Source organism: Sceloporus occidentalis, unplaced genomic scaffold (assembly GCF_023333645.1).
Source record: "Sceloporus occidentalis isolate IW3139 unplaced genomic scaffold, rSceOcc1.0.p SCAF_292, whole genome shotgun sequence".
In the NCBI taxonomy this organism is placed as follows: domain Eukaryota; kingdom Metazoa; phylum Chordata; class Lepidosauria; order Squamata; family Phrynosomatidae; genus Sceloporus; species Sceloporus occidentalis.
Window position 1 is genome coordinate 103,795 of NW_028317272.1, and position 20,606 is coordinate 124,400.

At 44.5% G+C, this 20,606-nt stretch overlaps 1 protein-coding gene across 1 annotated transcript in view; it reads left to right on the plus strand.

Annotated features, from left to right (window-relative positions):
• Positions 1 to 15,479: 15,479 nt before the first annotated feature.
• LOC149275286 (ATP-dependent chromatin remodeler CHD3-like) overlaps positions 15,480 to 20,606 on the plus strand; it is a 28,480-nt gene continuing 23,353 nt past the window's right edge. Inside the window, exons 1-2 of the mRNA XM_089504818.1 lie at positions 15,480 to 15,558; positions 20,405 to 20,533. Of these exons, the coding sequence (XP_089360944.1) occupies positions 15,480 to 15,558; positions 20,405 to 20,533 (208 nt within the window). The remainder of the gene's footprint in view (positions 15,559 to 20,404; positions 20,534 to 20,606) is intronic.

Here is a 20,606-nt window from a genome sequence, read left to right on the forward strand (position 1 = left end):
TTTTTGTACCCTTCGTGACAATGGCCGTTTTAACATTTCTGCGCTGCTCGTGTTTAGCTGTAATTTACTTCTTTCCCGTTTACTGAACCCACACACATTAGATATTGTTTTTTTCAGGACAAGAAGGGCTTTCTTTAGATGACATTGTTTTGATTGTATCATATTATTTACTATTAAAAAAGTATAAAATATGGTGAAACATTTAGAAAAAAATTACTGTTTCTAACTTTTAGTTCAAAAATCTTTTACTCATCTATAAAAGGTAATAACAAAACCTGCTAAATAGATTCTACTATTTGTCCTGAGTTCAGAAATACCCAATGTTTTTATGTTTTTTTGCTTTTTTCTGCACGTTATGGAGCAATAACTACAGGTAGCGTTTTGCTATTTCAAAGCCATTTTTTCCAAATCTGGTAATTCTTCCCCCCATGTGCCATTTCGGGTATCTTTGAAGCCGGCCAATGCAATTTACCCCATCAAGTTTTTTGGGGGAACTAAAAGGCCACATTTGGTGCGTGTGCATTTTTCTAATTGAAAATTAGATGTGTGGCCATCCTTCCTCCCGTGTTAATTGGGACATTGTTGAACCCGGCCCATTCAATTTACCCCATCAAATCATACATTTTTAAAAAGTAGACACCCCATGGGCATTTAATATGCCAGTATTTTAACTCTTTCCATGCGAGAATTGTTTTAAGCTAATATGCTAATTTTAGGACTTGCTCACAAAAATATATTTTTTTTTTTTCCAAATCAAATTTTATTGGTTTTGGTTGAAAAACGGGGGGGGGGGAGGGGGGATACAGAAGGAAAGAGGGGAAGGGGGAAGGGAGGAGGGCAGCACCAGTAACAGTATGCATGTACAAGACATGACAATCAAAAACCGCAAAAGGTCATACATAAAGGAGACACAAAATAGCCGATAAGCGGTGTACAGGCACAAAAACAATTAAGGAAGGCGGCCGCGCACGTACGAGAGCCAATAAAACCAGGTAGCCGTATAAGCCTCCCTGAGTTCAACGGAGGAGGCGGAGAGGTCCTCAATTACACGGATCTCCTCAACTCGAGACATCCATGCCTCCAACGTGGGGGGGCGAACATCCCTCCAACATAAGGGTATCAAGTGCCTGGCAGCGTCGAGCAGGTGCCTAACAACAGACCGCTTGTACTGCGAAATAGACAGCTGGGTATGGTGCAGGAGTAGGGACAACGCTTGGAAGGGTGGAGGGGAATCAGTGAGCTCCACAAGCACTGCATAAATCCCCTTCCAAAACACCTGGATCACCGGGCAGTCCCACCAAATGTGGAGCATGGTGCCCACCGCACCACCGCACCTCCAACAAAAATCCGAAACGTTAGGGAACATAACATGAAGCCTCTGCGGCGTACGATACCACAAAGAAAGGATCTTATAGTTCGTCTCCTGATACCTAGTCGCCCCAGAGCTCTTATGCGTGAGGGTAAAAATCTTAGTCCAGTCCGCGTCAGAGAGTTGAGTCGAACAAGAGGATTCCCAAGTCGAACAGAAGGAGGGTCTGGAGGCAGAAGAAGCAGTCAGCAGCATAGCGTAAAGCAAAGAGATGGCCCTCTCTGGCGAGTGATCACGGGCACACAAGCGCTCAAAGGGCGTGAGGTCCCGGTATAGAGAATGCTGGTTGGGGAGAGTGGCAACATAATGGGCGATCTGGTGGTACGTGAAGCGGTCCCGCCAGGGGGGCGGAGCAGAAGCGGAAAGGGCCGTTAGGGGCAGAACCCCCATCTCCCCAAGGAGCGCATGTAGGCGGACAGGGAGAGGGGCGCCCAGGAATTCCAGGCGCGCCCGATCCCGACCCGGCGCAAAGTCAGGATTCCGCCAGAGGGAAAGCATGGGGGAAGGCGACGTGGAGAGCCGGGCCCGACGCCCAGAACATCTCCACACCGCCAAACTAGCGGAAACGAAGGGGTGCCGCTCCACACCACAGCCAATCCTGGGGCCCCACAGAGCATGGAGTACTCGCCCCCTGGACTCCCCGAGCTCCAGCGCGACCCAGGGTTTTGCGTGAGGGCCCTCAACATTCCATTCAATTATGCGCAACAAGTGGACCGCCTGGTAGTATTTCCAAAAATCGGGGAGAGCCAGTCCGCCCCGATCCTTGGGACGTGTAAGCTGTGAGAATTTCTGTCGAGGACTCCTATGGCCCCAAATAAATTTGGTGATGAGCGAGCGAAGGTGAGCAAAAAAAACCCTCGGTACACGGATCGGCAGGGTCTGGAACAGATACAACACCCTGGGGAGCAGATTCATTTTAACCGCATTCACCCGGCCCATCCAGGAGAGGTAAAGGGGAGACCACTTACAGAGGTCAGTGGACAGGGCGGTGAGTAGAGGGGCGAAATTAGCTTGGTAGACCCGGGACGGGTCGTCGGTCAACCAGACCCCCAAGTAGCGCATCTGGTTGGAGCACCACTTGAAGGGAAAACTGGAACGGAGCGCTGGGGTCTGCACGGGCGGGATGGAGATATTGAGAATCTCGGACTTGGAATAGTTAATCTTAAGGTTGGAGAGATCACCATACAGCTTAAATTCGAGCAAAATGTTCGGTAATGTAACGCTAGGGTTGGAAATTACGAAAAGGAGGTCATCCGCATAGGCCGCCACCTTATGGTGCACCTCCCCAGCGCAAAAACCCTGTATGTCCACATTGGACCTAATGGCCTCCAAGAAGGGCTCGAGGGACAGTACAAAGAGGATCGGCGAGAGGGGGCAGCCCTGCCTGGTGCCGTTCCGTATCGTCACAGGCCTCGACAAGACGCCATTAACTCGGACACGTGCAGTGGGAGACGAATACAAAGCGTCAATCCACATCAACATCGAAGGACCCAACCCCTGGCGTTCCAGAGTAGCTCGTAAGAAGGGCCAGTTCACCCTGTCAAACGCCTTCTCAGCATCAGTGGACAAAAGCATTATCTGGCGTGCCTCTTTCTTAGCCCTATGGACGACGTTGAGAAGTTTAACAGTGTTATCACGAGCTTCCCGGCGGGGGACAAACCCCGCCTGGTCGGAGTGCACCAGGTGAGGGAGGAATCGACTCAGCCGAAGGGCCATCATTTTAGCGAAAAGCTTGAGATCGGCATTAAGCAACGAAATTGGTCGATAGCTGTTGCACAGACTCGGGTCCTTTCCCTCCTTAGGGATCACCGTGATTATCGCCTCCAATGCCTGAGGCGGTAAGCGGAGACCCTCCCGAAGAGAATTGAGAGCCCGTACAAAATAGGGGAACAGCTTTGTCGAGAACGTTCTATAATATCCAAGGGGCAGGCCGTCCGGGCCCGGACACCTGCCCCGCTGGCTAGACTTCAGCGCGAAGGACAGCTCATCCTCGGAGAAGGGGTCCTCCAAAGACGAGGCCTGGTCAGGGGTGAGTTTGCGGCGAACGTGTCTGGTAAGATATTGGTGTAAGCGATCTTGTGCACCCGATTGGGAGCCCCGGGGGTCAGGGGTACCTATATCGTACAGCGATGTATAATAGGAATGGAAGGCCTCAGTAATCTGAGCCGGGAAAGGGGAGACCCGGCCACTCGCAGTCTTGATCTTATGAACGTGCGATCCGCGGTGGAGGGGGTGCAACACCCTGGCCAGCAATTTGCCACATTTATTGCCATGCTCATGAAAGAAACGTTGATTGTAGCAAGCAGCCCGCCGAAAGCGAGAGTTAAGGATATCAGAAAGTCGACCCCGCGCAGCCAGTAAGGCACGGTAAGAGTCAGACGAGAGAGAGAGTTTATGTAGAGTTTCAAGGTGCATTATCTGCGATGTTAATTGGGAGATTTCCTGCGAACGCGCCCTCTTCCTCTCAGCACCCACTCGGATGAGAAAACCCCGGATCACACACTTGTGGGCCTCCCACAACACCAGAGGGGACGTCTCCCGTTTGTCGTTGTCCAGAAAATAAGTGCCTAGCTCCGTCTCGATACGGCCGACCAGCGTCTCGTCAGTCAAAAAGGAGTCGTTCAGTCTCCATGTCCACTCCCTGGCCCGATACAGCGGGGACGACATAGTCATAAGCACCGGGGAGTGGTCCGACCAGGTCATTGGCAGAATAGTTGCGGTCTGCAGTAAGTCCAAGTGGGGCTGGGAGAGGAATAAATAGTCAAGTCTAGAGTAGCGATTGTGAGGCGGTGAGAAAAACGTATAGTCACGAGTCGTAGGGTACAAGGAACGCCAGCAGTCGATTAGAAGGAGCCGCGACAGGGTACCCCGAATGGAGCGAAGCCGGTTGTCAGGTAAGCTACTCGTGCCGGTCGACGTGTCCGTCAAAGGGTGCAAAGGGGCGTTCAGATCGCCCCCTACAACTAGGATACCCTCCTGGAAATCGGAAAGGGAGGAGGCAATAGAGCGCAGGGCCACATCCTGGCCAGTATTAGGAAGGTATATGCTGGCAAAGGTGTACGTGATCCCTGCGATAGTACCCTTAACAAACGTAAAACGACCAGAGCTATCAAGTAAAGTATCCGTAACTAAAAAGGGGACCGAGCGGGCTATGAGAACAGCCGTACCCTTGGATTTGGCCTCCGGGTTATTGCTAAAGAAACCCAGTGGATATGAAGCATCTCTGAGAATGGGGGCCTGCCCTACTTTAAAGTGGGTCTCCTGCAACAGCACCACGGAGGCCCTGTGGTGCTTAAATTCCCGGAGAGCTCGAGAGCGTTTTTCCGGCAAGTTAAGGCCCTTAGCGTTGGCGGAATAAAACGTGAGTGGAGAGGCCTGGTAAGCCGCCATGAGGAACTGAGAGCGGGCGAGAGAGGCGGAAAAGGGAAAAAACCTAGGGGAGACACGGGGAAGGGTACTCGGGGGAGGGAGAGGAGAGGTAGTCAGGTAGGAAGGGGATGAGTGTCAATCGCCGGAGGCAATTCCGCACTCCAAACAGAGAGTGCGGGATCCCCGGTAGATGGGGTAAGACACCAAGTCCCGTAGGGGCCAGAGGCGTGCAGGCGGAGGAGAATACGAGAATCGAAAACCGCCGTGAAACGAAACCAAACGTCAGGAGGTGTCTGGATACGGCGAAATAACAACAACACCGACCACCCGCTCAAGCGTAACAAAACAAAAGGTGAGCACCACGTAAAGTAACAGGCAGGCAGGTATAATTGGCCAACAATAAGGCAAGGAGCAGCAGACATAAGGGTCACAGAGTAATGAGCAACCCCAACGCAGGGGGAACACAGTGAGCGAGAAAAAAAAAAAAAAAAAAAAAAGGGAAAAACACCCCACCAAGATGTATCAGAATGTATGTAAGTGCATGTGCGGTGTAGGTCTAGTGGAACAAGGCGGTGGGAAGCGCCGATCACTCGAAACCGCCCTCGTAGGACCAAAAAGACTAACGGCACTGCCGCGCATAGGCATGCGGCGTATGGCATAGAGACCGCGTGTAAGCAAACAAGTGGGCAGCAATAGGGCCCAGTAGCGGCGCAAACGATAAAAAAAAAAAAAAAAAAAAAAAAAAAAAAAAAAACAAAAAAAAAACACAAAAATAAAGAAACAGAAACGAGCATCTCACGTGAACCCCAAGCGTCGTACGAAGGAGAACGTCCAAATCTCCCTGAGTCCCGGCGGTACAGTAGTTCGGGAAAAGTCAGACGAACGCAAAAAGCAGCAAACGAGGCGCGGGCCAAAAGGAACGTTCACCCCTCCAAGGGGCGAGCAGGGACGTCCTCCTCGGCGGCTCTCCGGGGCGCGTGGGGACGAACTCCCACGGGCCGTGGGGGTCGGTGTCGCTGCCGGCGCGACAAAAATATATTTTTTATATATATATATTTTATTTTTTGCCTTTTTAAAAAAAAAAAAATTAACATTTTTTTTCAACTTGAAGGTTCCCCTGATAGTGACATCAGTGGGAAATTATTTTTACATTTTACTGTTTTTTTACAATTTTTTTCTAATTATTATTAATTTTATTTTATTTTTAATTTATTTTTACTAATCACACTGTGATTAGAAAGCTGAGCTCCATTGACTTGCATGGTTGAATGCAGTACCTGTATTCAACCTGCAAGTGGAGCCAGAGTTCTCTAGAGGGTCTGGAGACCATCTAGCGAACTTTTTCGTCTTTATTGTTTTTTTTCCCGGGCCGCAGCCATCTTGCTGATGGCGAAGAACACCGGCAGCTGCGGCTGTGACCGCTCTCCGGAGCGGTCACAGTCCATCCCAAGGTAAGTGTTTGGTGTCGCTGGATGCCTCCTGATCGAGGCATTCCAGCGACACCATTTAAGTTTAAACGCTTTTAAAATGGGCGTCCGCCGCCATACAAAGTATGGCGGATGTTGACGCCCCGGGGAGGGGCCAGAGATGGCCCCTTTGTGCCGATGATGGCGTTGCTGAATGCCTCGAGGTCGAGGCATTACAGCAACGCCGTTTCGGTGCAGAAAGCGAAAATAGATCGCTTTCTGCACCCGTTTAAAGACGTGCCGGTCCTGGCACGTCAATTGTCGTTAACGACTTGAATTTCGGTGACCTGCCCGGACCGGCAATTGTCATCAAGGGGTTAATAAAATCCATGATTGAGGAAAAAAAAAGTTTTTATTTACTTTTATTTGCCAACCTGCCCCCAGAAATGCCTTATACCCCCTATATGCCACTCTGCCCCCTGATATGCCTTATACCCTCCTATATGCCACTCTGCCCCATGATATGCCTTTTAACCCCTTATATGCCAGTCTGCATCCAGAAATGCCTTATACTCTGCCTCCAACAAAGCCTTATGCCCCCCCATATAACCCCCCCCGACTTACCAGTGACTCTGACTCGCCGGTGTCTGGTGGGGGCAGCAGCTGGAGGTGCTCCGTCATAGAAGCCCTGGCGGAAGTGCCAGCAGAATCGGGGGTTGTCTGCATCCGAGTGGATGTTCCCCAGCTGCCAGCGAAGAGAATTCCCCGCAGCGCTGTAGGGAATTCTCCTCTCTGGCAGCCGGGGAAGGTATGAGCGATGCGCGTAGACAAGCTCCGCTGTTGCCCGCGCTTTCGCTGGCGCTCAGTGATAGAAGCCCGGGTGGAAGTGCCGGCAGCAGCTGAGGTTACCAGACAGGAGGATCTGGATCTTAGTCTCATAGTCAGACCTCTATTTGAGGTCTGATTAGAAGACAACAATTTGCTCGGAAAAAAACCTTGTCTTATAATCAAGCAAATACAGTATATTCAAGGAGTATGACAAGACAAGAATTGGCAGACTAAAACAAACTGATACATTAGGTGGAGAGAGCCCTGCTCACAAGCTTACTATGTAAAGGATTAGATTTGTCTGGATACAAATCAGATGGCAAACAGCTCAGACATGGCTCTTAGCTGGTAACCTAATTGATGCCTCCATTCTCCTGTGGTGTGATCCATTGAGCCAATTTGTGTGAACAATTATACTTCTTTCTTTTGTGCTTGGTGGTAAGACCTCCACACTCCTGAAATACATCACAGGTAGCCTTGATTAATCCACATTTCCCAAGATCCGACAATAATAGTGGCATGTTAGAAGGGTAATAAAACGCTTCGAAACTTCACAGTGTATCCTTTTTATAGAGAAAAAAATATCAGAAATATTCAATAATTACTGTTAAGGCTTTTAGTTATATCTTTTTTACTTCATTAAGAAGGATGTAGGTAAGTGGAGTGACCTTACAGCAAAAGTAGTAAATGCTGATATAATGAGAATTTAAATATGCATGGGATAAATGTATGCCAAAAGATAAGCGACATGACATAAGGACTGAATGAGGGACTAGGTGAGAAAATGGTTGTTATCTGTTGCCAATTCTATTTTTGTGCTTCCAATGACTTCCATAATTACCTAGCAGGAATGTATGGGGGGATTTATATATTAAAGAAGGAATAAGCTGGCATTAGGAATGGAGCATTCTACATCTGCTGCACCTCTGCACCAATCCTTCTACCTGATCTCTATACCCTCCAAAATGAATTAGAGGTTCCTGATTTTGACTTACAGATAATTTTACAACACAACACTCCCCTCCTCTTCATTCTGCCCATAACCTGCTTGTTTCCTCTACAGTTACTACTTATTTGCATCTCTATGATTTCACCCATGCTGTAATTAGAATGTCTTACTGTATGCTGTCATACGTTCCTCTACTTATTCTAACTAAAAACCTACCTGATCAGAGAATCTATCCTCCTAATACCCAAAAAACTGCATTCTGAAAGAAAACATCGGTTCTACCACCTTTTGAAATCTCCACATCACTTCTTCATGTGACCTTTGCTACTGGTGCTCTATAAATGAAATGCAATGTTGTTAGAAGCTTACAATGTGTAACACCTTTTCATCTTTGTTTTACTTTTTATTGTTATGTTACATCTTTCCACTTTGTTTTGCACTGCTCTACACCCAATGTATCTCTAGAGAGAATGGAGAACTTAAAAAAATATGCAATGAATATCATAACAGCTGCAGAAAAAGAGAGACCTCTCTTTTTCTGCAGCTGTTATGATATTCATTGCATATTTTTTGTTTATTTCTTTTCTTGCATAATTTCGGACACACTATATTTTTTTTATACATATGGGATCAAGCGTCTTCATGGAGTGCCGGTGTTCCTTTATTTGATTGATTTCAATCAATGGAGTGGATGCTCTTTCTCGCTAGAGCACCTGTGTGGGATAGCGGCTTTCGCCTTGTTTTTTATTTATGTGGTCTGAGCTGGCGTCTGAGCTGTCTGAGCTGAGCTGGCGTTATATTTTTTTGGAATGGAGAACTAGACAAAACCACTGATGATGCCATGATCATGGTGCCCTGACTATGGCATGAGATGAAACAGGGGACAGAGATGAGGAAAAAAAGGTAGGGGAGAGAGAAGAAACATAAAGGGGCGAGGGAAAAGAGAAAGGAGAGGAAAGAGAGAAAGTATCCACTTTAGTTGTTATTCTGTTGAAAGTCCACACAGTGTATGCATATGATAATACTGCTTGGATTCACTAAGTATTTAAGTATCGTATTTGCGTGATTATAAGACAAGGCTTTTTCCAGAGCAAATGCTCTGAAAAATACCCCTTGTCTTATATTTAAGGTCGTCTTATAAGACAAAGACTAAGATCCAGATCCCCGCAGCGCTGCAGGGGAAATGGATACTTCTCTCTGGTAACCTCCCCTGCTGACATCACTTCCTTTGGGGGCTTCTATGACGGAGCTCCGGCGTGACATGACCTTCCGGTGCTCCATCATAGAAGACCAGCGGAACTACCGGGCAACAGAGGTTGTCTACGCACAGACGTCCACCAGCTGCCCCCACTAGACACCAGGGAATCTGAAGTACGGGAGACAAGTCTGGGGAAGCATTGGTACCCGGGGGGGGGGGCCCAGAGTGGCATATAGGGGGTTAAAGGCATTTCTGTAGGAAGAGTGGCATATAGGGGGTTAAAAGACATTTCTATAGGCAGAGTGGCATATAGGGGTTAAAAGGGCATTTCTGTAGGTAGCGTGGCATATAGGGGGTTAAAAGGCATTTCTATAGGCAGAGTGGCATATAGGGGGGTTAAAAAGCGTATCAGGGAGGCAGAGTGGTATATAGGTGGTATAAGGCATATCTGGGGAGTATAAGGCATATCTGGAGGTATAAGGCATTTCTGGGGTAGAGTAACATATCAGCGAGCCAGAATGGCGTATAAGGGGGTATAAAGTATATCTGGTGGGCAGAGCGGCAAACCTGGGGGGAGATGTGCATAAATGGGGGGCAGGCTGGCAAATAAAAGGTAATACCGTACTGATTATAAGACGACCCCCCAAAATCAAAATATTAATTTAGGAAAAAAACAAAAAGCCTGAATATAAGACTACCCTATAGGAAAAAAGTTTTACTAGTAAATATTAATTCATGTAAACTATTTTTTCATATTTAATAAAAGCTATGACACACACACTCATTCACAAACATTTAAATACTCATTCATTCCATTAATCACACATACTTGATCAAACCCCCCACCCCCTTACCTGAACTGCAGATCTCCCACTTGCAGGGGCCTGGCTGTGCGAGAAACTTCTCTGGCCCCGCCCCCAGAGGAAGGAGGGGGGAGGCAGAGTTGGCAGCATGGCCCCCGCAGACATTTTTTTGAGGTCTGATTAGAAGATGACCTCGATTATATGAGAGGTATTTTGCAGAGCATTTGCTCTGGAAAAAACCTTGTCTTATAATCGAGCAAATACGGTAAAAAAACATTTTTCTAAATGTTTTATTAAATATGAAAAATAGTTTACATGTGAATTAATATTTACTAGTAAAACATTTTTCCTATAGGGTAGTCTTATATTCAGGCTTTTTCTTTTTTTCCTAAATTAATATTAACATTTTGGGGGGCCGTCTTATAATCGAGAAAATATGGTAATACCAAGTGGTGTCTCCAAAAAGTTACAGAAAATATGCAATGTGTATCAATAAACTGCAAATAGACATACAGTGAAAGGATTAGATGAGTTTGACAAAACGTAACATATTCACTATTCTGAAGCACTTAAACTGACAGAACAACGCAAGAACTTGGCAGCTGCAAGCAAGTCAACCCCATTATGATCACCAGCTCTTGATAAACAGATTTGGACGCAAAGTTTTTTGAGGTTTTATTATAAACAATAAATAATAATAATATAACTGCAGATTTAACAGACTTTGTAGATTATGGTAGATTTTCCTTGTATTTTAATAAAAAAGCTCATAGCTACATCAATTTTTCCAAGGTCTGACCCTCTTTAAGGAATGGACCCAGGTTGGGTATGGTTTCTTAGGCTGAAAAGGACTGTTAAACGTACCTGTAATAGAAGCAGAAGTGGCTACCCTACAATGTTTCTGGGCAGAAGGCCTGGGAACCATATTAACACTTCTTCCATGACATAAATGGCTGGACTGCTGGGGACCCACTGACGTAAGTGACCTTAACAATGACACAACGTTCAGCCCTTCCAAGTACCCATGTCTGTTGACCCAGAAGACTTTTCTTCAGTGTTGTCCCACAATTCCTTCAGATATTTCTCTCGATCTATGTTACCTAAGATAAATTTTAATTTAAATACGGTTTCTGTAAATGAAAAAATCCCCATAAAGGTATTTGTCCTGTTCTTGAATTTATATATTTACATTAAGACATTCTGGTACAGGATGAGAAGAGGCAAGCTCGTGTGAGAGAGACAAAAGGTAAGCAACTGCTTTGGCGAGGATGACTTGATTGTGGAGGTCACCTTGAGTAGTCAGTGGCCTAAGCAACTCCAAGGTGGAAGGGGAAAGGGATGGAAGGTTTCAAAATCAAAATGTAGGTTGTGGGTAAAGAGGACAGTTTGTCTCTGAATAGGTTGGTTTTTAGTGTATGTTTAAAGTTATGGCAAGTATAGGAGAGTCCGACAGAACGAGATAGAGATTTCCAGAGAATAGGTATAGCATGGGTAAAATCCTGAAGAAGAAATGATGATGATGGTTTAAGCAGACCATGGGCACAGCAAATTAATAAGGGCTAGGAGTTTAAACTTTATTCTGGGGTCTAGGTCTGACTTGCCCACAACATGGCTTGTGTCTAGAGGATTAGAATAGAGGGTTTGTCAATTTCATAGAGCTGAAGCATGCAATTATGTCCAACTCCCCCCTCTGATGCCTGACTCCAGCTCGTCGTGTGCTACGCCACTAGCTTGCTTCTAGTAGGTTAGGATACTAAGTTTGCCAGCCCTGTATAGCTGCTTACTATCTTGAAGCATGCAATTTCACTCAAAACACCAGGCAAACGACATTATCCACGTCTTCCTCCACTATCAACACAATAAGGATTCCTGGGCCTAGATTTTAAAGGCATCTTGAATGCACATGGCTCAATGTCGATCAGACCCCTCCTGTTTATTCTGATGGCAACTCGGCTCCGAAGATCGCTTGTGGAAAAAAAAATATCATACCAGAGCTGGAGTAAAGATGCCTATAAATTGAGAAAACAAAGATAGCTGATTTACACTTAATCTCGGCAGGGCCCAGAAAGCAAAATACACTCATTTTGATGAAGGCAAAAGATGGTCGGTCTGTAGTATTTACTAGAGACTGTTGCCACCTAAGGTCAGGATGGGGTTTTGGAAAGGCACCCAGCCATTAGGAATATTATGACAATTTGAGACAATCAGTTGGATTTGTGGTCAAATATAGAGTCCGTCTAGTGTGTTTACGAGGAACATCAACAATGCCAGTAAGCCTGTCTACGAGTGTATCTCTGTGCACATGGTCTCCTATAGTAGGTGTACAAATCCTCCGATTACCAAAAGAAAGATGTAACAAAGGAGGAAGCCATGTTTCACTTAGAACTATACAGACAAATTACGTACACATTTAATTTTGCCTCAGTAAATACGCTCCAACGACACAGGCACGATACGAGAATATAATTTTTTCAATGGCGCAAAGGCAAAAACCTATTAAAACGCACATTCACTTATATGACCCAATGTGTCAGGCTTTATTTTCCGGTAAATCGACCAGATGGTATTTGTTATGAAGGCCTGCTTTTTAACCTTTTCAGTTACACACAGGTGGCTCTGGTAAGATGTTGGCCATGTCTGCAGGCACTCAACGGGTTAATGCATTCCCTGACAGATGCCCATATTTGCAGGCAGATTTAAACAATAATGTGAGGCTGATGTCAGACTGAGCATGACTGTTGAATATTTAGACGCCCCCTCCCTTCCCCTCGCTCAAGAAATATATATTTATTTTTCTTTCTTTTAGATTAAAAAAAAAAAGAACCAAATGAGAAAAAAAAGAGGTGGGGGAGGCAGCCATTTTTATTTTTCTTTGACTGCAATGTGTGGGGGGGAAGCAATGCGGATATTCAAGCCATCAAAAGTCATGCGTCTCGTTTACTGAAGTGCGAGGCAAGGTTTTCACGCGTATGACATTTTATTAATGGATAATAATGACAAGTGGAGCTAGAAAGGATGGAGATTACAGAAAATTCTGTATGTTCTCCTTTCAGTCTTTGAATGAATGAAATTAAATAAATGTTGTCTTTTTTTTCTGAAGTGACAACATTTTCTTGGAATTTGATCTCAATTAACTGACAACTTCCTACTTGCTAAAATGTTTTCCACCTCCTCGGTATGAGGTTACTACACCCCAGCCACCCACTGCCCGGTGGAACAGAAGTTACATGCCTAGATGACAGTTCCCAACGGTTTACAAGTATCTTCATGGCTTATACTGGGTAACAGTGTATCCCCTCCCAAAAATCAGAGCAGGTCTCGGCTCAGACCTGCTGTATCCCACACCCCGATCTATGACTCTCTTTAATACATATAAAGTGCCAACAAAGTCTGTGATGCGCTACGATAGAGGGGTATGAGGTGACAATGTCCTTTTAAAATGGTCCTTTCTTTACGGCCTTCCTCATCTATGACCACAGTTAAATAATCTCCAATTAAAGAATCCCTTGCATACCTAGAAATCTCTCGTGTTTTTGGGGAAAGACTCTCCCCTTTCTATGCGAGGTGACAAAATATAGTCAAAATTCTCAAGCCCATAACCTTTCCACATATGAGGTGACCAGGTGCCACCATCTGGTTACTATCTGGTTACTGGTTACTATCGAGAGTCACCATACCCTCAAGTCTGAGGACGGAGCCGACATTATCTCTTCTACAAGTGTCTGGGAACGCAGAGAGACAGAGGGTCTGCTTACGAAAGGTTCAAATCTTACATGCACAGAAACAAGCACCGAAACACATAAATACAGAACCTCATTTCTATTATACATTGTCCGGCTCCTGAAATGGTATCGCAGACAATCTATTTATTGATGTTTATAGCGCCATCATGTTCTGCAGCGCAATGGGTGAACATGCCTTAACAACTTGGACTTACAGAAACAAACTGTAAGTAGGGCCCTGCTCAAAGGAGCTTACAATCTAGAATATCTTTGCGCTATTATGTATTAACAGGGCAATAATGTATTTGGAGCGGGAGGGGCTGTGAAGGAAAGTACATTTCCAATTTTCATCCTTAAAAAATTGGAATTGCCCAATACGAGGGTGAATAAAAGACCCGAGGCTCTGTGTTACTTATAATAAGATGTCTATTATGATGCTTTAGATTGTAAGCTTGTAGGCCCGGCCCTCTGTACCTAACGTATCGGTTTGTCTCAGTCTGTCAGTTCTGGTTTTGCCAGACCCTTTGAATGTACGGACTGTAAGAAGCACCGAGTAAATTGTTGGCACTACACAAATAAAAGATAATAATAACCTGGCTGCAGGAAGTATCGCTAAAGAGGGCCTAGCGGGAGACAGAAACTTGCCCTTCTTTATAACTACCCCTGCACAGTGAGCCACTGCCCTGTTTCCCTGACGCGTTTCACAATACTCCATCAAAGATTCCTACCTGAGAAACACATATTCTTATTTATAGCTATCCAGGACCCACCTCCGGGGGCAAAAGCAAGCCGAAAAGGGGGGCCTAGTAGCCTCTAATATGGCAAAAACCCATACATTCTAGAAAAAATTGTGCATACAAAATCGACACCCTACTTTAAAAAAAAAAATAAAGCGTATATTATAATATCTCCTTTCCACATTTCTCAAATCATTTAATGCAGATATATTATCTTTAAGAGAATATATTTTAATCCCCGGCTTTAAGTTTTATTTTATAATTCTATTTAACTTCTTTCTATTTCCACATCTGTAGGTTGTGCGTGTGTGTGTGTGGGGGGGGGGGGGGGAGAGGCATTTTTATGGATATATATGTCTATGTGGCCACACCCACCCCTTGTATATAGATCTGTGCGTATATGCACACATACATGATATGCTATATGTATATATTATTTTATTTATTTATGAATAGTGCCAGCTGCCCCGAGCCATTTTGTGAGGCTGTTACACCAGAGAGAGGCTGCTGTGTATAATAGAAATGGTCTTAATAAAAGGGGGAGTAGCTGCTGTGTGATTCAGGTGGGGGAGGGATGAGGAAGGTTTATAAATATCTCACACAGCCTCATTTTATTATTATTTTTTTTTTTAACTTTACATATAATAATTGAAGGGGCGGCCATCTTGGTTCCCTGTCAACTTTCTATTTGATCTGAATAAAAATAAATCCCGTTCCCCAGATTCCTCCTCTTCTTCTTTTTTTTTGACTATTATTATTTGAAAAAAATATTTGTTCCCCCCACAGATTGCTCCTCACAGGATCTTAATTTAATTTAAAGGGTTTCATTTTTATAAAAAGGGGTAAGATTTTGGACAAAGAAAATATTTTTTTTTCTTCCACCCCCACACGGAGGTGAATTTTTTTTTTTTTAACAAGATTTTTGCGTTAACAATATAATTTTTTTTTTAAGAATAGCGTCGGATGAAGTGGTTTTTGGGGAGATTCGCGTGTTTTCGGTGGATTTTTCTGTGAGGAAAGTTTTGTCCTCAGCCGCGGCGGCTGTCGCCGGGGAAGGGAAAGAGAAAAGCGGGGGGGGGGAACACGGTAAGACGGCCGATGTCCTCCCCGTTAAGGGACGAAGAAGAAGAAGACGAGGAGGAAGAAGAAGAGATGGCAGTGTCCGAAGAAGGGGACGGCGAAAAGGAGGAGGAAGACGATGAAGAAGAAGAGGAGGAGGAAGAAGACGAGCCGCAGGCGACACAGAGCCGCCATAGCCCCAGCCTCTTTTTCCCGCCAACGGCCTCCAGGGAGTCGGGGGGTGTTGAAACCGACGAGACACCAGCGGTCGCCGCAGGTAAACAGGGAGCGACCTGTTGGGGGGAGGGGAGCCTGCAATGTTGGGGCGGCTTCGAGGATCCCCCCACCTCTCGCGTTTCATCCCTTACATTCACCGCATTAACTGTCGGACTGTCTCACTGCAGAGAGGGAGGGGGGTGAGGGGACTTGAGCCTTATGTCCCCCTATTGTTTGACTTGGTGACAGCAGCCCACCCCTGTGTCCACCTCACCCCCTGTCTCTGCGGTGTGGTCTGTCCCTTCACCTTTAAAGCGGGTTACGCAAGGGAGGCTGTTCCCGTTCCCGCCATTTGCCTCATTAACCAGTGTAAACGTTGGCTTATAGATTCCCCCCAAGGTGCTAATAACATAATTGCTGCCACCATAGCGTGCCTTTTCCTGGGGCCTTTTCAGGCTTATGGTGCTACTAGGTAATTACTGCCACCGTGCAGAATCTATTGTAATGGCTTATCAAAAAAGAAGGTGGAAGAATCACAAAAATATAGGATCTGGGTTGCTCTATAATGTTCTGTCTGTGCCCTTAAACCAAAGCCATAGCCATAGGTTTTATGATGAAGTAATTTTTGCATATGCACCGAATTTGACTATGGCTATTTGCATATATGTTAATATCTAATGTAACGTACAGATCTGCTCCGGCTTAACTGGCTTATTGCTATTCTAACCCCTGCTGTGACCATATGGTTGATGTCCCTGCTTGAATGCAGGTGGCTCGATGAAGTGTATCTTTAAATAGTGGCAAGTTAGGGTTTCCGTGAGGACAGACATTAGAGCCGTATGGGTAATGCATTCGAGTAGTCGCTACATTGAAGCTTCACAATGGGCTATTAAATGTTTAATAATTCAGGGTCAGCTCATTTAGGAAGCTAATCGGGCCTGAGAACTGTTACAACATTAATAGACTAAATTAGATTAAATAAATTAATATACTTGAATATAGAAATTACAGTAACATTTTAGTCATGTGTGCCATCCACAGATCTATTAGCCTGCATGTAAGTGAGGAAGGCATGTTTGGGTCAGTGAGGTTTTAGCAATAATTACCCTCCCCCACTAGTAAATTAAATTAAGTATGTATTATTAGCAGCAGTTCTAAGTTATGACCTTATTGAGAGGCACAAAACTCCAATAAAGATATTATAAAGATTACAGTACGGTGATTGTTCAAAACATCAGTTATTATCATTAACCTCTTAACAACAAAAATGCATGCAGTTAGTGACAGTTGACGTCCCTGGCACGTCATGGGGTTAAATGATCTTGGAAAGTGATCAACAATTGCTTTCTTTGTTCAGTTGCGTTGGTGCAAAAAAAAAGAAAAAACTGGCAGCATGTCTTTATTAAGATGACAAAGACTGGGAACAGATAAGACTAGAAATGTTCCAAAGAGGGTCTGTCTAGACTCTCCTGAGGCCTATGAACTCCACTTGCAGGCTGATTACAGGTACTACAATGCAGGAGAATGGATCCCTGTAAATGTAAAAATAAAACAAATATTGATAGTTGTAAGAATGTAATACAATGTAACCATGGTGTTAACTTAGGGGCCTCAGGTTGCCACATCAGGAATTTATGTTGACATTTTTAATTTGGCTGAGATACAATATGTACGCAAAGGAGCATCGGAATTATGACACTCAAATGCCACAGCGGATCCGGGTCCCCAAAAGTCAAGTTTTTTCTGGTTGGCGGGCTAGGTAGCTCTTATGAGTGCCCCCCCCCCCCAAATTGGCCAGGGAAGGAAGGGGCCTCATCCCTTCGGGGAGTGTGACCTCTGAAGAAAAGAAGAAGGGGATCAGTTGTCCACCTTGGCCTCTTCACATTTGGCACCTCGTTATTTTTTCTTCACATCGGAGCCACTGAACTTTGTGGCGTAAAAATAAACAAACCACAAGGTCAAGACTTAAATCTTCCTGAGGTCCGTAATTGACCTGTTACCTATCTACAGTAGGTGTACTACCATCCCTCTAAACATAGTCACTGTGACAATGGAGTGTTTCTGGATAATTGTATTATATTTCACTGCCGAATTAGTGGCTGTTTTACTAATACATTCGATTGTATTTTGGCCGATTTCAATTATTGCCTTTTCCCATATAGACCAACATCTGGCTCCCTCCTCCATAATTATTGTGTTTTGTTTGTTTTATCCGGATTAATGTCTTCCTCATGTTAATAATACGGAATCAACGATTCATTATTAAAAATACCTTAACTTTTTACGCTTGAGAATTTATTTTGTCAACAGCGGTTTCCCTTTTTCTTCTTTACAGCAACTATGTATTGAATTTTCGTAGTAGTTTCTTCACAAACCATGTCCATAAGTACATAACAGTACTAATTTACTTGTCTTGCGTGTGTTAAAAAAAAACCCAGCCCTGCTCTTTTGAGCTTAGAATCAATTAAGAAATTGAAAGGGAATGAGACAGAAGGTGAGGGACTTCTTGGGTGAGGATGTCTTTGTTGTCATGCAATAGTCTTTGACTTGGAGAACTCAAAGGTGAGGAAACAGATGGTTTCTATTTACAGTGGGGTTGTTGTGAATGAATGAAATAAATATGAGATAAAGGGAATGAGAGAGATGAAAATAATGAGGGTGAATGTTTGTGCCAGTGAGAACAAATAAGTTCCCGAGAGGGAAGCAGTGATGACAATTGACGAGATGCCAGTGGTGGGAAGAGCGAAGAGGGCATCAATAAGGATATTTAAACCTAGAATTTGACAGCAGATAACCATGTGCCCAATCTAGTGGGCCCATTTTCCTGATTCATACCTTGGCCTATTCTTAGATTCAGGAGAGCTTTATGTTTGTCCTGACTGTAAAATTTGTGAACGTTGGGTGCCTTCCCCAGATCATTTATAGAATGATTCTCTGTTGTCTAATTGCACGAAACGCCTAATTAAGAGATGTAGGAAAACAAGGATCAACTTGCCTCGCGTGAGGATCGAAGTCACGACCTTCGGATAATGAGACACGCTAACAAGGCTGTACCTGTCTGGGATTGGTGCAGAAATGTAGAGGGACCCAGTGCTGTGAAGGAGTTTAAATTTAATTCAGTTGGGAGTGGCACGGTGTGGCAGCAGACGGGCTAAGAAAATGAGTCTGGCCGGGGTGTTCAGGATGGAATGGAGCAGCTAACAGAATGCTATGTATAAATGACCAGCCTTTACATTCCTCCCAAGTGTTCTGGTTTCCACGACAGACCCAATATTTGGTCAAAATGGGGCTTAGTTGCCCCCATGTCCTACATATGTTGTCAAAAGGTCCCAGAGTCACATAAAGACTTTGTAAAGCCCTGCCCCCAGCCACGCCTCTAACCACACCCTCAAAACAAGTTACCCTCTGGCCATTTGAAATATTGGCACATAATGCCATTGCCACGTAAAAATATTATTATTATCCCTGTTGAGTGATGTGTTCACGCACAGGTGTCAGATCATCACAAACTACTAAACCTTCATATTAATTAACTAAAGTGATAAAGTGACCACATATTATTGGGACACAGGCTGCAGCAGCAGATCGGATGCTGAAACGTATAGTCGGCACCTGGATATGGCCAACCACATACTACGTGACTAGAAAAAAGTTGTGTACGGCCGCCCAGCCATTATGGGGTAATTAACTAACTTTGGAGACATTACTAGACATAAAAAAGTTTTATTTTTTATTTTTTTTAATATGCAAACTAGAATTACAAAGAATAAGTGAAAACCAGGGGGAAAAACCATCACGTTACTGTAAACTTTCAAAGAGGTTGGTAATAATATGGCCTATTAAAAAGGGTCCAAATGGACCTAGTAGAATACCCCGAGGGGGCTTCTTTTCATTCACATGTGGTTTTATGGGGTGGTCTTGATATCTGTCACCAATATAGCAGTTAAAGATGCATAAAAACCAAATTTGCAAAACCCCGTCCAAAAAACTGCAGTTTAAAAAAGTGATGCACAACTTGTAATGTTTGCCCGATAACAACCAAAATAAATTGAAATCCTGGGTGTATAGGGTGGGCTCCAAATCAGGGCAAGTTAATTAATATGTTTGGGGTATTTATTCCCATTGGCTCTAGCTGTGTGTAAAACGGTATAAATGTTTTTTTTTTTTCTTTTAATTTTTTTGCCATTTATTCATACAAAATAATGCCTTACATTTACGAATATGATTTAAAAAAAAAAAAAGCAAAACCCTCAATATATAATTCAGGTGGGCTCACTAAAGTGAGAGAGACGGGTAAAACCGAGACATAGTAACAACGTGAAAATTGCTGCCGTCCTGTAGCATTGGTCCTTAAGGGGTTAATCCCTGGTGTTTATGGCAAAAGCCCCGTCATTCTGCGTGTCTTTGCGTCCATTCCAAATCAGAATAATATTTAGAATAGAGATAAACCCCAGACTAAACGCTTAACAAGCCCCGGATAAAGCGGATTGAGACGCTCCAGAATACCGCGTGTGACATCACCTCTCCTTAAAGGAACCCGCAAAAAAAAACCCCTTCCTTTAATACACAGATCTTCAAGGAGCTCTTACTGTCCTATTTCCAGTGCGAGTAGATCGGAGGATAGAGGATTGTCACAAAACTCTTTGGTCCCATACGGACGTACCGGTACATCCAAAAAAAAAACCTCCCCAAAAAACTGTGCTTAAAAGCCCATTAGGATGTACTGGTACGTCTTGACTTGCTTGCAGCCGCGGGGGGCTTCTCCCTGCCGCTACACGGGAGATCAGACTGCCGTTTGTGCGGAGTCCCCCCTTGTCAGCAGAAGCCAGTATTGGTGGCTTCCATGCTGACGGCCCCCCATAAAGGCGCGAGCACCGGTATGCTGTTATGTGAAGAAATGTCCGATCACGCGATCAGGCATTCCCTTTCCAGTAGACTGGAGGACAGGAT